At 37.2% G+C, this 16,346-nt stretch overlaps 1 protein-coding gene across 9 annotated transcripts in view; it reads left to right on the top strand.

Moving 5' to 3' along the window:
* Positions 1-16,346, top strand: part of LOC113988804 (activating transcription factor 7 interacting protein) — an 86,073-nt gene that overhangs the window by 42,554 nt on the left and 27,173 nt on the right. For 6 of the 9 annotated variants that reach the window (XM_039391426.1, XM_039391424.1, XM_027722736.2 and 3 more), the window contains exons 3-11: positions 3,818-3,904; positions 5,337-5,482; positions 6,620-6,757; positions 7,811-7,876; positions 8,405-8,478; positions 8,982-9,070; positions 10,372-11,010; positions 12,515-12,582; positions 14,029-14,247. In XM_039391426.1, coding sequence (XP_039247360.1) covers positions 3,818-3,904; positions 5,337-5,482; positions 6,620-6,757; positions 7,811-7,876; positions 8,405-8,478; positions 8,982-9,070; positions 10,372-11,010; positions 12,515-12,582; positions 14,029-14,247 — 1,526 coding nt within the window. The remainder of the gene's footprint in view (positions 1-3,817; positions 3,905-5,336; positions 5,483-6,619; positions 6,758-7,810; positions 7,877-8,404; positions 8,479-8,981; positions 9,071-10,371; positions 11,011-12,514; positions 12,583-14,028; positions 14,248-16,346) is intronic. The other 3 variants (XM_027722739.2, XM_027722740.2, XM_027722738.2) reach the window with 2 other exon arrangements.

Raw genomic sequence — 16,346 nt, 5'->3', positions numbered from 1 at the left:
AAGGCTCTGGAGGTCTTTCACCAGCAATTTTTCAGAAAGCTGAGGAAGTTTTCTAGGACTGTATGTAACTGTTCTTTTCTCCTCCTTATACTCCTCCCTACTTGATAGCTACTGTTGACATGAAAGTGTTAGAAGTAGGATCCTGGATTGGATGAACTGTTGTTTTTGCCTTGTGGAGCTGTTGCTATGTTCTGTCTCTTATCTAATCTGTACACTGTCAAGTTGGACCAAGCAAGTATCTCCGCCAGAGCAAATCTGAAGTCTGTCTTTCTCAGAATTTCTAGCACTTCAAGTGCATTCTAGACACCTAGATTCTAGGCTTTTCTATACAACCTTTTAAGAAAAAAACCTGCAGTTAACAGTTAAAAGAGTACAGCCTGTCTTCTGAAAAGAGAATTTTAGAACATGTTAGTGGCAGATAAACAGCTAAGCATGAACTTTTGTTTCTATGTTGTGATAGAACTAGCTGTCCAAATTCTTGAATTCACTAATAGGAAAGTAAGTTCCACTTAAGTAGCGCCAATGAAACCATTCTTCTGCAATAATATTTCTATTTTTGTTTTTTACTTCAAAAAAAGATATTGGAAGACTTTCGGAGAGTTGCTGCAAAAAGTATTTCAGCATTTGGAAACAACTTCATACTGGAAACCTTAAAAGAACATAGATTTTGTTCATCCAAAGGAATATTAAGGAGGTCTTTAAATCAGCAAATGGTAGCTGAATCTATTGGTAGAAAAAGGTTTCTTTAATGCAGCAGACAAAGACATAGTGCAACATTTTTGATCCACTGGATTTTGCAAACCGGAAATCAGGCAGACTTCTGTCTGACAGACTTTGAAGGACCCATTAATGGATATTGGTTTGCTCAGTTGTAATCTTTCAGTCCTTTATGGATATTTTTTCCCAACTAAAATGTATTAATAAATAAAACAAGGATATTTTGCTTTGCATTCGATTCACTTGATTTATTTTTTTTATATATTTTATGATATGCAAGAGGATCTAAAGAGGTCCAGTCTCCTTTTCGAAGTAGGGTCAACTCTCAAATAGGCAAGGTAGCTCAGACCTTTATCTAGTTTGGTGTTGAAAACTTCAGTTGATAAGACTGGATGACCACTCTGGGCAACCTGGCTTCCTTCATGTGTTCATTTTTCTTTCTATTGGTTGGAATCTCTGATTTCTGCTTACATGTGTTATCTCTTATTCTTTGCTATGCACCTCTACAATAAGTCTGGCTCCATCTTCTTAAAAGCCACCTAACAGACACTGAAAGCAGTTTTTAAGTTCCTGTTAAGATTTGTTTTCTCCGTGCTGCAAAAGCCTCTCTTAGGTCCCCAGCCCCTAAGCAGTCCCTTGCTCCTTACTGACAGATGGCATAAGGCTGCCAATAAAGAGCAATAACTACTTGCTATGATACACTGGCTCTGTTCCTGTAAGCCAGCTCAGGGAGTTCTGGACATCCTCTGCTGCCAGGGCACGCTCTTTGCTCATGCTTTGCTTGCTCTCTGTGTGAGCCCTCAAAGGAGGGCCGCTCTCCAGCTGTGTGGCCCAAGCCTGTGTCATTGCAGGGGTTCTCCCTTCCCAGGTGCAGGATTTCTGTATTTGTCCTTGTTGAGTATCGTAAAGTGTTTGTCATCCCATTTCTCCAGCATGTCTAAGTCCTGATGATTCCGTCGAAGGTACATAAATCTATGATTTTTTTCCAAAACAAAAATAGTCAAATTCTGTCATGCTTTATGGGGAAAATCTGTATTTCTGTTATTATAATAACTTTGGTGTAGAGTTTGGTCAGGGATTCACTACTTAGAAAGACTGCGCTTTTGTTCTTCTTGTCATTGCTGTCTATGCACCTCATTTCTAGCCAGTCTATAAGGACAGTGTTGCAGTCACAAGATTGTGAAATAATGAGTATGACTGTGCAGTCCAGAGTAACTTTCAAATACTGTTCAAATGCTCTTAGGCTTACAGATTATTCTTATTTCCATTTATATATGTATTTTAGCAGAACTGACATCCAAATAGTCAACCAGCCAGTCACTAAGCAGATATAAAAGCTTGTAGCTGTAAAATTATCACAAGGTATTTTCAATTGTTTAGTAACAGACAAACACTCAGTCAAAAAAAATTTAAAAAACCCCAAAACACCTTTGTACCTTTGTGTTGAGATGCACAGCAAATAGTGTGACTTAAGACAACTGTGATTGTGATAAATACACTGATAACTTGATGATATAATCAGTTTTTTTAAAGGGTTGCATTCGTAGCTTCTGCCTGTCTAGTGTCAGGATAACAAGATCACAAATTATCAGTGAAAAATAAGCTGATAGTCAGTTGTAAAATTTTCTCCTCCTTAACTAGAGAGGTTTAGCTGGGCATTGTGTTTAAACCACTTTTAGTTAAATGAGCTAAATTTCTTCACAGTGATGGAAATTTGTAAAGGAAGGACTTCCTCCTCCCTGACATTACTTGTCCTTTACACAGAACTGAAAAAAACTTAACTTTGAAGCTTTTAACTTACGTTAAAGACATTCCAGGTGTGTGTATCTTTCCATGGAATATTTGTGTCTTTCAACTGAATATTAAAATCTGTGAATTGTGGGAAATGTTCTCTTGAACTTAATGACTCTCCTTTAGATTCTTAGGTAAATTAGTCCTATTTAGTCATAACACTTAAACACATGAAGCTTATCTGTAAGTCTTAAAAGCAGGTGGCATAGGCACTATACCATTTTTATTACCTTAAAAGTAAATCAGATTTGCTTTGCAGAATTTATCTTCTGAATATTATTTCTTGTATGAATTAACAAAATAAAAATTGTCATAATTTCAGATTTTTATTTTCTGACTCCTTCCTTTTTCTGATTTACTAGGTGACTTATTTTAAATCATTCAAATGTTCTTCATAATAGAAGTAAAATTTAATTTTAAGAGAGCATCAAGCATACCTTTGCAGCTAGAACTTTCCCTAGAAAAGGTAGTAAATGCTGTGAATGACAAAACAAATACAGGAAATTGAAGAAGTGTACAGTAGCACAGTGCTGAGTTGCTCTGGATAGATTTTAATGTAATCTCAAAAGCAATAGTTATAGGTTATATCTAGCCAGTGTAGGAGGTAGCAAATACGGCCTATATGAAACACATAATGGAATGTAATGGAACAGATAATAAAGTTTTTCAGGAAACATTAGCATTTTTCATTTTAACCTCTGTGTGTTTGGGGATTCAGATTTTTCTTTATTTAAGCATTTCCTAAAATGTATAATTTTAAATGACTGGTCCTCTATTGTGATATTGTATTATCAAGATTTGTATTAGCGAGAAACTTTAAATGAAAATTCATATTTGTTAACCAAAGAAGAATCTAGGCCTTTTCTACCATAAAGATTATGGCTGAATTTGCCAATTGTAAATAGAGAAATATATTAGTAATTTGTTACTGAAATTTTTATACATTTTCCCTATGCAGAAAAATAAGCTAAAATAGTTTGTTGACAACTTTAGCTAAGTTTAAAAATACATTCTTTTCATTTCAGAGGTAACTGAAACATTATGTTACCTCAGTTATTATAGTTCAGTTATTCTGATTTTATTGCTAAGCAGATTCAGAAGTGAATCTTACTGTGTTAGATGATAGTTCAAATTTTTGTTTTGAGGGTATTCTCTTATTTTTTCATATCTGCATTCCCTTTCTATCATTCTTATTTCCCCTCCCTGACATGGTCTTTAATAAGTATTCTAAATTTGCTAGTCAAACTAGGACGATTATAAGACTTTTGGACATCTAAGTAACACATAGAGTTCTTTCTTCTGTTTATAGAAGAAGTGAAGGAGGAGAGAAGAAATGAGAGTGAGGAGAATAAAGAAGGAGAAGAGGCCCACAAAGAAGAGAAACAAACAGAGAAAAGTATGTAATGAAACTATTATGCTTCACTTGGTGGTTTGTATTAGAAGCACAGAATCATTGAGGTTGGAGGGGACTTTCAGTGATTATATAGTCCAATGCCCCTATTTAAAACCTGGTCAACTAGAGCAGTTTACTCAGAACCATGTCCAGAGAGAGGTTTTGACTATCTCCCCACGTGGGGATTCCACAGCCTTCCAGTGTTCTGCTTCCAGTGTTTGACCACCCTCACAGTAAAAAAGTTTTTATATGTCTGAGTGGAATTTCCTGTATTTCAGTTTACATCCATTTCTCTTGTCCTGTCACTAGTACTCATTAAGAGACTTGCTCTGTCTTGTTCACTCTCCCCTAATGGCCTTTTCCAGTTAAACAATTCCAGCTCATGATGGATGCTTCAGTCTGTAAAACACCTTGGTAAATCTACACTGCACTCTCTCCAGTATTTTTGCATCTTTCTTGTATTTAGAAGCCCAGAACTGGACATAAGACTCAAAGTTCAGTCTCACATGTCCCGATTAGAGGGGAATAATTGCCTCCCTCAACCTGCTGGCAATACTCATCATCAGGCAGCCAAGGATATTGTTGGCCTTCTTTGCCAACAGTGCACATTTCTGGCCCATGTTCAACTTCATGTGCATGAAGAGCAGCCGGGCCTTTTCTTCAGAGCTGTTTTCCAGCGAGTTCCCAGCCTGTACTAGTACATGTGTTTATCCCTACCCAAGTGCAGTACTTTGCATTTCCTTTTGTTAAAATTCATGAGATTCTTGTTTGCCCGTTTCTCCAATTTGTCAGTGTGACTGAATGGCGTGATAACCATTTAGTGTACCAATCGCTCCTACCAGTCTTGCATCATTTGCAAATTGTCCTGTTATCCCATTGTCTAGGTCATAAATGAAGATGTTAGTGTTGGTACCAGTAGCATCTGCTGGTGTACTTAACTAGTGAGGAGCTCCAGCTGGACTATGTGCCACTAATCCCAGCTCTTGGAGCCCCTCGGTTGTGCCAGTCCAATTATCTAGGCCATACATCATGAATTTGTCTCTGAGGATGTTTTGGGTGTCAAAAACATTACTCAAGATAAACAGCACTCATTCCTCTCCCCTCATCCACCAAGCTAGTTGTCTCACCATAGCCTTCTATCAGGCTTGTCACTGCAAACCATGAAATAAACTCTCCAACCAGTTGCTAGGTTAGAAAGCTGATACTACTTTATTCAGCACGCTGGGTGCATGAGAATAGCTCCATAAAGCATGCACACCCAGCAACCTAACAGACCAGGTTATGTTCATGACACTAATACATATTCATCACAATTCTATTACATATTCATTACACTTCCTGAATACATGCATATATACTAATTAGTTCTGTGGCATTCTGCAGATATCTGTTTTTATAAGAGTTCCTCACGAGCAGTTGTTTCTAATTGTTCCAGGTGAAGCATTAAAGAGAAAGCGTTGCAAATCTGAGGACATGGATGATGTTCATTTTAAACATCGTCGGTACATGGAAGAAGATTATGAGGCAGAACTCCAAGTAAAAATTACAGCCAGAAAGGATGTTGACCAAAAATTACAAAAGGTAGAACGGAGGTGCAGAGCGAAGAATGTACGCGCACCTGTCACTTGTGTTACCAGCTTTGAATTAGCTGTCCTTTCCCACCACTCCCTGCACCCCCAGACACTTTCTCTTTTTTGTGGTTGAGCATTGGATATAATTCAAATAACAAGAGTTGACTTATTTTGTATAAAGTCCTACATTGCCTTACTTTTAAGAAGAGACCAAATATCATTTGAAAACTATGCTGCAGGAGTTATATTTGAAATATATAAAATAGTTAAACTCTTAATTCTCGTATGACTCCAGTATGAGAATCTTGGTAAAGGTGTTATTTCGGCGTGGGAAGCTTATATGTTTTGCGCTTTATTTTGTGCCTAGCTTTAAAGAGTCTCCAAACAAGCACAATCGACATAGCATTTTGCAGATTTCTGTAGAGCTGATTGCACCATTGCTATGTAAGGAACCTATGATCTTGAAGAAAAAAAATTGTGCTATTCTTCCATTAGTTAGCTAGTGTGTTGTAACTTCATCAATGTAGGATGGCAAAAACTGAACCACGTTTGTTGCTTATTTATTTTTGTTTCCCAAGACATTTTTTTTGTGCTGCAAAAGGTATAGAAGGGAGAAAAAATTTAAGTAATAAGTTTATCAAAATTTGTGGAAATCAGTCTTTTTCTGTTTTTAGCTTCTGCAAGAAAAGCAACACTGCATTTTTGCTAGGGGAAAATACATCTCAGAAATAAGGTTTTGTTAAATGTCTTTAGTTTCTGTTCTTTGAATGCCAGTGTCCCTCTCAAGAACAGAAAAGTAAGAAGAAAACTTTGTGTAAACACTGCACTTTAAGAAAATATCTTCTGTTATTAAGGTTATTTTTATATTCAGTAAGATTTTATGCACTTATCATACAGCAATGAAATTAATTTCTTAAATTAATGGCAAAGAGGGACCATTTGTATTTGCCAAAGTAGATGTAGAAACTTCTTAGCTATGCAACCATACACTTATTGGTGACTATAGATTTATTTGATTGACAGGGCACAACAGTTGTCATTGTTCTGTTTATAGCAGGATACTTGCTAAGAATTGAGAATATTTTTATAGATGGTCTCCCAGATTTTGGAATTGCATTGTTATTTTTTTAATATAATAATTTTGCAGGTTATCCAGAAACTGTTAGAAGAAAAACTTAGCACTTTACAGTGTGTGATATTTGACAAGACTCTGGCAGACTTGAAAACCCGAATAGAGAAAGCTGAATGTACCAAGAGGCATAAAACTGCATTTACTGAACTGCAGGTGAGTGTGTGTTCAGCTGCGTACTGGGGTCAAAATCAAAAATAAGTTCCTCAATATTTAGTAGTAAGTCTCCTGTAGTTGTCAGTAGGGAAGCCATTTTGGCTCCACAAGGGGAGAAGAGGGTGGGGGAGCAGCAAATACTAATGTTCCTTTTGAGTTGTAAAACTGTATTTTCCAACTCAGAAAGAGGAATGCAACCAATTAATCATCAAAAAACCCCAAAGCAGATCTTCCTTCTGGCAAACTGATTCTTTAGCTGCTAGTGAACCACTTTTCCATTCTCTTCTTCCATTCTGTGCTGTTCTGTTAGATGACATTTTTCAAATAAATGCTAGGTATGAAAATATCTAATGCCTCTATGAAACCAGAAGTTTGCTGACTGTTGTTTCCCCAGAAACTAAACAATCCGCAAGAAAACAAATAGTTAGTGGTGAATGCAGTATGCTTTCTTGTATTCTTTATAGAAAATACATACATAGTGGTGACATGAGGAACATCACAAAAATCAAAGAATTTTGAAGTGACAAGACAATTAAAAGCTTCTGTCATAACAACTTCAAACAATAAGGCTGTTTTAGTGTTAAAAGAAATATGGAGTTTGCCAGACCACTTCCTACCACACAGCTCTTTCCTCTTGCTGCCCGAGACATTTTACGTTGACTTTTTGAGTGCTAAGATGCTTACAGTATACTTGTGTACCAGTGTCTTTAGCCATCAACTACACTGTCAAATTAATAACATCATGTAAGGCTTTCGTATATGTAGGGTTTCTTGTGAATATGAAAGAGGGATTCGGTTTGTGCAATTGTGAATAGGAAGGAAATAATTCAAGTTGTCTATAAGATAGCTTGATTGTGATACGCAGATGTGTCTTTCTGCTGTTCTGAAACAATACAGTTGTACTGTATTTCAAGGAAAAATAATTTCCCCTCATATGAAGATAGCCTTCGACTTGATGTGTTAGTTGTATATATTTTAGTTTGTATGATTTCTTTCATGGTTCTTGGGGAGGACATTTATGGTTTTGTTTGTTTTCATCTTCTTCCCATTTAGGCTAAAATTGCTAGATTGACAAAGCGGTTTGGAGCAGCCAAGGAGGACTGGAAGAAGAGACAGGAAGTACGAACTAGATAGTGCCGTGGTTTGGTTTTCTTTTTCTGAGTTGTGTTGAAAAATAAAGAAAATTTATATGCAGAAAGATGTGATTTGGTTGTTCAGTGACATTCACAAAGTACGTTTGTCTGGTTTGGTTAAAGACACTGATATGAAAGAAGTTTTTCAACATCTGTTTGTAATTCTGATTTGTACAGAAACTTCTTTAGCCATTATTAGCTTGAAAACACCTTAAACTGTATATAATTGAATCTGATTTACTTTAGTATGAAGAGTACAGTGTAAATAAGAGTGAATCCCAGTACCTTGGTTCTGGGGTGGAGGGGCAAAAGGAAAGAGGATATAGGAGAGGGAGGCAGGTAGGACCAAGGAGATTTCAGGGAGTTGTAAAGTTCTTCTGCAGTGTTGGCTTCAGAAAATGAACCTCTTACATAGAAGTGAGTGGATATGAAATAGAATGAAAGCATAAGTTTGCAAGCTGACTTAGAGTTGTTTTGTTATGGCTTTTCTTTCACTCTCTCTCATTTGGTGTAGAATTCAGCAAATGCACCTGCATCTCCAGGGAAAGCAGCAACTGACACTGCAAATACAAACAATGCCACGTATCGGTAAGCAAACCACATCGCTGTGACCATGTCAAAATTTACAGTAGGATGCTTCAGATACCTAATGTCATGGATAATCCCAGTATTTTGAGTTTTTTTTAATTAAAGTGTTCTTCCTTTTCCTTCGTTGCTCTTCAGTTGTAAAATTCAGTTTGCTTTCACAGAAGTCATAAATTGACAATATTGAATGTATTCTTAGGTAAATTGGGCTGTTGTTTTAGTGGTTAAAAATTATGGATAAAACTAGAAGTTTAGTTTCAAGAATGAGAAAATTCTCATACTGGAAGGCAAACTTGGTGAAAGCACTTGAAAATGTACAAATAATTCTGCACTTTTTTAGTAGGAGAATATTCAAAGTTAATTTCCATGAGGACCAGAAAATGGGTTTAGAAAATCTCAGTGGAAAGAATAGCTCTAAAATAAGGGGATTTTTTCACCATTGTACTGTTCATAAATATACCTGACATGACTTACTGAGAAATGCTACTTGAAACTTCATTCCATAGAAATGCTGGCACAGTGAGGCAGATGCTTGAGTCAAAGAGGAACGTAGGAGAGAGCACACCAGCAACTTTTCAAGCACCTGTGAGTGCAGGTAAGAAACTCCCTATGGACTGTAAACACATTTCTTAAAAGTTTTATTGCTTTCCATTAAAGAAGTAACTAACTAAACAGAGCAAAACCAATTTTGTTTCTTTTTTTTCTGACATGAAAATCATTATTTTTAACTCTCTACCACATTCCTGGTTTATATTTGTGCAGTGGGCTTACCAGGTATGTGAAAAAATGTGTTGATTTGGCCAGCCAAAATTAGATTAGGATAAATGAGATGCTTCAGGAGACTCCACGCTAGGTATGACAGCAAAACTGGCAGAGTTTCAGCTGCCAAGAAGTGAAACACATGGCTCAGGCCCTGTTTTGTATTTGGTCATAATAGGATGCTAATATCCTCCCCTCTACCTAATGGCTACAGAAATTGAGTGAGAAACTAAATGGCAGTTATAAACCCCATTTCTTAAAGGAATCATGTTGAAAAATGGAATTTCTAGATTAAAATTTTATAGGGAATGTCGACTCAAACCCACCATTAATTACATTCATTGTAGTCTCACCATCCTCGGTTTTAAAAATAGTTTAATATTGAATGCTGAATCTTTTCCACAGAATTATCTAATAGTAGGCATATATAGGCTTTCAGTAGCTTATGCTCCTGATTTTTGGATTTAATCTTGAAATTTCGTTGCATAAAAGTGAGTATTTTCTCTGACACATTAATACTTGGTTTCAGTAGAACCTTCTGGATACAAGGTCCTACCTATACAAGGCAAATTAGTCATAACTGACATAGTTTTTCTTGTGTTTTGTGAAGGACCAGTTGCTCTACCATTTCTGTAATGAGTGTTTAAAATGCTGTATTTTATATGTTCCCAGCAGTTAAATCTTGGAGCTTTCTTCAAGCCTGTTTGTCATAATTCCTTATATATCTTTTCCTGCCACTTCTTTCAAGCAGTACAGTACTGACTGTGTTTTTTAACTAGGCCATTGCATATCAGAATGTACAACAGAAAAACAGTATTTATAGCCTTTATTTGCAAAAAAGGTTAATCATACACCACCTCTTTTACAGAATGGTTTGGGTTAGAAGGGACCTTTAAAGATCATCTAGTCCAACCCGCTGCCATGGGCCAGGACATCTTTCACAGGATCAGGTTGCTCAAAGCCCTGTTCAGACTGACTTTGAACACTTTAAATGATAGGGCGTTCACAGCTTCTCTGGACAACCAGTTCCAGTGACTCACTGCCCTCATGATAAATCATTTCCATTTGTTGCGTTGCAGTGAAACTTCCCACTTGGTTCAAATACTTAAATTTTTTTATTAATTTTTTTGTGTGTAGTGCCAGCTTCCAGTCTTGCTCCTTATCCAGCAGTTGTCAGTGGACATCCTAAACTTCAAACTCCAGTGACCTCTACCAGCTCTTTGACGACAGCAGTTCTTCCCACAGCTAACACAGCTACGGTTGTAGGCACTAACCAGGTGCCCGCTGGAAGCACTCAATCAGTGGCTGTCTCATTGCAGTCTTTGCCCGTAATCTTGCATGTCCCTGTTGCAGTGTCATCCCAGCCTCCACTTCTGCAAGGCCACACAGGGACTTTGGTCTCTAACCAGCAGTCAGGCAATGTTGAATTTATATCTGTACAAAACTCATCTACAGTTGGTAGCCTTACCAAAACTACAGTGTCTTTGGCATCAACTAACACAACTAAACCAAATAGCATTCCACCTGTGCCCAGTCCTGGTATTCAAAGGAACTCTACAGCCAGTGCTGGGTCAATAGGCACAACGTTGGCAGTACAGGCTGTTTCTACTGCACATCCTGTTGCCCAGACCACAAGGACTTCTTTGCCCACAGTGGGTACTTCAGGACTTTATACTGCTACCAGCAGTCGAGCGCCCCTACAGATGAAGATTCCTGTCTCTGCATTTAATAATACAGCACCTACTGAACCACCCACCGTTGTAGCACCCAAGATTGGTAAGTTATGCTTGAATTTAAACACTGGGAAAGGAAAACAGTTGTCAGAGGGAAACACAAAACTGCACTTCTGTGGAAGTTTGTTTATTAGTGTGTTTTAGAGAGATGATTCTTCCGGTTTGCGTTTCTGTTGAAATTTTCAAGATGAAAAGCATCTGTATGGTAGATGTGTTTCAGACATTGTTGAAAATAATCCCTCCTTAGAAAGAGTCAGCAGTGTGGCTTTGTAAGCTTTGTTTTATTTGAAACTTGATTTATGTAATTCCTAGCAGGAAGTCAGAAACTCCTCTATTCTACCATTAACAACTTGGTATTTATTTTTAATACAGTCTCTCAAAATAATTTGACTGCCTTTCTCAGCAAAGACATGCTGAGAGGAAAGTATAATCAGGAACTTAATTTGCACAACACTTGAAAGTGAACAAAATGGGAGAAAAAATCACAACTGAATACTAACCTAGTTCCAAAGAAGTACACTTATAGTATTTAAAATAAAGTCTCCGAACACAATAAATGTTCAAATAATGGTATCTAGGTTAACTGTTTTAAAATACTTTCTTTCAGTCTTTGTCCATGCCATGATGTTTCTCTGCACTTTTGGTTTTACACACCTTGATTTCTTTTTTCTGAGAGGTTTTCAAGATTTGCGAGTTGGATTATAGCAAGTTCGTCATTGGCACAATATAATGTCAAAATGAACTCAAGCAGAGCTTGACATCAGAACTAGTTTCTTTTAATTTTCCCATCTCTAAGTTACCTGTGTTAAAATATGTCTTCCATGGAGCTGGACATTTATGTTTTGTATTGACTCCTAGCTCTATAGCAAATAAAAATGATTTAACACAACATAAAAAGGGTTGTGCCGGATGACACAAAGAAGGACCCGTGTGTCCAAAAAATGTATCCCATTTTATGCAGATCATATAGCCTTAGTGTATATAGTTTTCTCACCAGAATTGAAACACTGATTTGGGCCAGCACTGGTTAAAATAAAAAGGGAGAGAATTTGGATTTAAATGTTTACATCAAATGTTCAAGCAACTTCTTAAGTTTAGATACATTTAGATACTTGACTGAGCTAGTAAAGATACTCAGTCTTCCTGCACAAATTGTCTCAGTTATACATTTTGCAGTCTGTTTAACCATCCATTTTTCAGTCCGTTTTTTTGGCACAAAAATATTTAATAATTGTGATATTTTTTCAGTTTAGTATCATGTCAATTTGCATACAGACAGGGGAGAGGTTGGAGTTATACTTTGTACTCAGATAGGCAAGAGTATTGCTCATAAAATGTTTATAATACACTGTCAAATTTACAAGGAAGGGAACACATTAATCAAACCTGAATATTTATAATTGAAAATAAGGGCTAAAAGTTAGATATGCCACATACTGAATGTTTAGTATCAAACAGTTTTGAATATTGTCTCCAAATTTGTGTAGTGGATAGCAGTAATTAGTACTGATTAAATACTGCAAATGAACAATTTCTTGACCCCCCAGACAGCCAGACAAGCAGGCCACCAACAGATACTTCGGCAAACAAGCGAACTGCTGAGGGAACAACACAGGTAGGCTGTTGATTGTTTCTATATAAAATTCTAAAGTTACAATCCACAGGAGAAAAGTTCTTTACCTTTATTGCTTATAATGAAACAGTTTTAATTTCTTTCTGTGCCATCCTTTCTAGTTTCTGTCCGTTTGAATTTTTCTTCTTCTGATTCAGAGTATTATTTGGAGCATGAGCTTCTGATAATCTTTTCAGAAGTTTTCTGATGGGGTTGTGTAGGTAGATAAGTTAGTAAATTAGGAGCACACTAAAAATTTGTCTGTTAAAACAGAGCTAATATACAAAGAAAACCTGCCCCATCTTTGTCTGAAGGGCTTGAACTTAAAGCTACAAATACTTTATACATTATGAAAGTGCTCTCATTTCTGCGCTAATCCAGAAGTTAAAATTGGAATTCTAATGTTTGATTGCTATATGTCATAGGAAAACAGAAAGGAAAAGAAGCTTTCTTCAGGAATAGCTGCTTCATGATAAAGGAGAAAATGTAGTACTTCTGGATTCTTTGTCTAAAATTTGTTGAACTTGCTTTGAAATGTAAAGGTTGAAATTAAACTATTTAGAATTACTCATAAATTATTTTCTTTCTATATATAGGTATTTCAGAAATCACCTCATAGTTATACGTTGCTGTTAGAAGTCATTTTATTAAGGTGAATAAAATTAATTTCTTCTAGCCAAAATTTACAAATTCATTAGTGTTTCAAAGTACAGGTAAATCTAAATTGTATTTCAAAGCAAGAAGAAAATATACTGGACAATATTCTGGTTTTCACCTGTCACAGAAATAGTCTGGCAAAGGTAGCCAGACTACCTAAAGGTATTTTAGTGTATAAACTGTGCCTCACTCTACCTTCTTATTAAGGCATTTCATAGAGAATGGTTGTTTGGAACTTCACAAGATACCTGTGGATTATAGCTATTAAAACACTTGTCAGTACTTGATACGTAGGAAATCCAATACCAGAATGGATGACAGAAGTACAATTTTAAGATTTAATTTTCAGTATAGGATGTATATTCTGGAATTTTTTTTCAGTTAGAGTCTGAAACCAAGAAAAAAATTTGGAAAAACAGAATGTGTATGATGTGGCATTTAGCAACGGAAGGTGAGCAAGGAGGAGGGAAATAGGACGTAGGATGTTTTCCAGTTTTCAGTCTTCTGTTGTAGTGTATGTTCTAGGTTTGCTTTCCATGCAATCAGTTAAAGCATGTGTAATGCCATGGTTAAAAAAGACCTGATACATTTTAATTGGGTAGTGAGATATGGAATTGACATGCCATATCATTTGAAAAATCCAGTTAATGCCACCTGCTTTTTGTTACATTAAATCCAAAATATTACATATTACTCCACGCTTCACAGCTCTCAGATCAAAAAGTAGTTCGCTGTGTGCCGTATACCTGTGGCATATTTGATGGTACAACTTTGATCAATTGTTTCGAAAAGCAGTTGAAACAGGAAGAGACTTCATCAGAAAATAAAGAAGCAGTAGAAGCAGCACAGACGAATTTTAACTTCCCTGAGGATGTCCTCTTTGGCTTGGAGGAAGAGGAAGAGGATGCTAAGAGCATCAAAAACACCCACAAGCAGACTGGCTGGGCAGCTAACCTATTAAAACAGTGGCTGGCCAAAAATGGCAAGGATCCTAGCTTTGAATTGGTCCCAGTAAGTGAACTTAATGATATCTTAAGAGAGTTTTATTACACAATAAGAAATCATGATGGAAATACCTACAGTGTGGCAAGCTACAAGTCAATGCGGGCCGGCTTAAACCGGCATCTCAAAATGCCACCTTATAATCGTCAGATTTGCTTAATGAAGGACAAAGAGTTTGCTAGTGCAAACATGGTGTTTGTGAGCGTGCTGAAGATGCTGCGCATGCAGGGGAAGGATGAGACTCACCACCATCCTCCTATAGCTGCTGAGGACTTGCGTAAGATTAAACAGTCTGGTGTGCTGGGTTTGCACAGTCCACTGGCACTCGTCAACAAGGTGTGGTTTGATTTGCAGTTGCATTTTGCCAAGAGAGGGAGGGAAATTTTGAGAGATCTGGCTCCGGATGCATTTGTTGTTGAGAAGGACAAGAATGGGCGTCGCTATGCTATGTTTAGGTATCCTGGCAAAGGAAAAAATGGAGAAGATCCTCATAAAATGGGTAAAATGTATGATATGCCAGGTGACCCAAACTGTCCTGTTTTTTCACTGGAACTTTATTTGTCCAAGCTGCCTCCAGAACCCCCTGCCTTCTATCTGCACCCCTTAAAGCTAACATCAGAGCAAATGCAAGAGCAGCCTGTCTGGTACAAAAGAGAACCAATGGGTGTGAACTACCTGGGTACCATGATGCCCAGGATAAGTATGGCAGCCCGGCTCTCTCAGCGGTACACCAATCATTCTCTCCGAACTACCACCATTCAGCTACTCTGTGAAGCAGGACTGGGGCCTAGAGAAATAATGGCAGTGACAGGCCATCGCTCCGAGTCTGCTATTAGACACTACTGGGGATCTGCAGAGGTTCGCTACAGGACCTGGTCAGATGTAATGGAAAATAATGCCCCCAATTACCTATATAGCAAGATCCCAAATGAAGTGATAAAAGAATCACTATCTGGTGCCTCCACCTCTTCTGTAAAACACGTTGTTCTAGAACAAAACAAAATTTTATTCCCTGCGAAATCAGTGGTGCCACCTGGCATTAATTCTGTGACTTTAGTCCCCGAGGGACACCCAGCTCTAAATTGCAAAAGCCCTGTCCTGTTGAATCACAGTTCTTCCAAGGTGTTTCTCCCCAAGAATGTGACCAGTGGGAACCTAACTGCCGGTCCCCTTCAAGGCTGTTGTAACAAACCTGTCTTTATAAAGCGTGTGATAAAACAGGAACCAATGACTTGATGCTTCTGTAATGGAACTGATTTCAAATGAATTGCTAAAATGGAAAAATTATCAGATTTGTTTTTTCACTTGGTCTGCTAAAGAAATTTCTTATGGTCTAGTTAAGCAAGAAGAATCCTGTTCACATTCATGATGTGAGCTATGGAACAGAAACTTAAACAGAGCGGGGCTTGGAGTTTGTATGACTTTTTGTGGCAACTGGGACTCTTTAGGTGGCTGAGCAGAGCTATTTTAAAAATATTAAAGGGAAATATTGATTTCCATTTAGCTGAAGATGTGCTTTCTTCGCTAAGAGCGTGGGTTTTATATTTTGTGAGGAGTGTATTTATCATACCATTTTGTGCCTGCTGGCACTGATGTAGCATCTTACAAATCAAATACTTGATTACTGAAGAGCACCAAGAAGGTAGAAGCTGAATTAAATAGATGCAGATGCACTACAAATATATACATATTCATGAAAACACCTGGAATTGCTTGACCACTGTTGCCCTCTGTTCAAATTGTTATCACACCTACCAGAGGATTGTGCCTTTATTTTTTTTTTTTCCATTCCTCTAAATTGATTCCTCTCTGTGAGCTGCAGATTTGCATTGCAGGTCTTTCCTTTTCCTATGTAATATTTTGGCTTAAGATTTCAGTTATTCGGTTCTCCAAAGGCACCGTTTAATACGCATGGTATTAAAATTAGGATCTCTTCAGTTGTGCATGAAATGGGGAAAACTCTCAAAAGAACTGGACTGGTTTGTTGCTTAAATGGCAGGTAATTAGAGTCCAAGTGTTGTCTCTGCGCATGCGAAAGGTTTTTTTGTATTTCCTCTCACCCACGCCTTCATTACATTTCACATCATCTTTGCAGTATAATCTTTGTC

The sequence above is a fragment of the Pipra filicauda genome, unplaced genomic scaffold (genome assembly GCF_003945595.2).
Source record: "Pipra filicauda isolate LSUMZ 115617 unplaced genomic scaffold, ASM394559v2 scaffold95_size2449627_pilon, whole genome shotgun sequence".
NCBI classification, from domain to species: Eukaryota; Metazoa; Chordata; class Aves; order Passeriformes; family Pipridae; genus Pipra; species Pipra filicauda.
The sequence above is the reverse complement of the archived record's forward strand: the minus strand, read 5'-3'. Positions and strand labels throughout refer to the sequence as shown.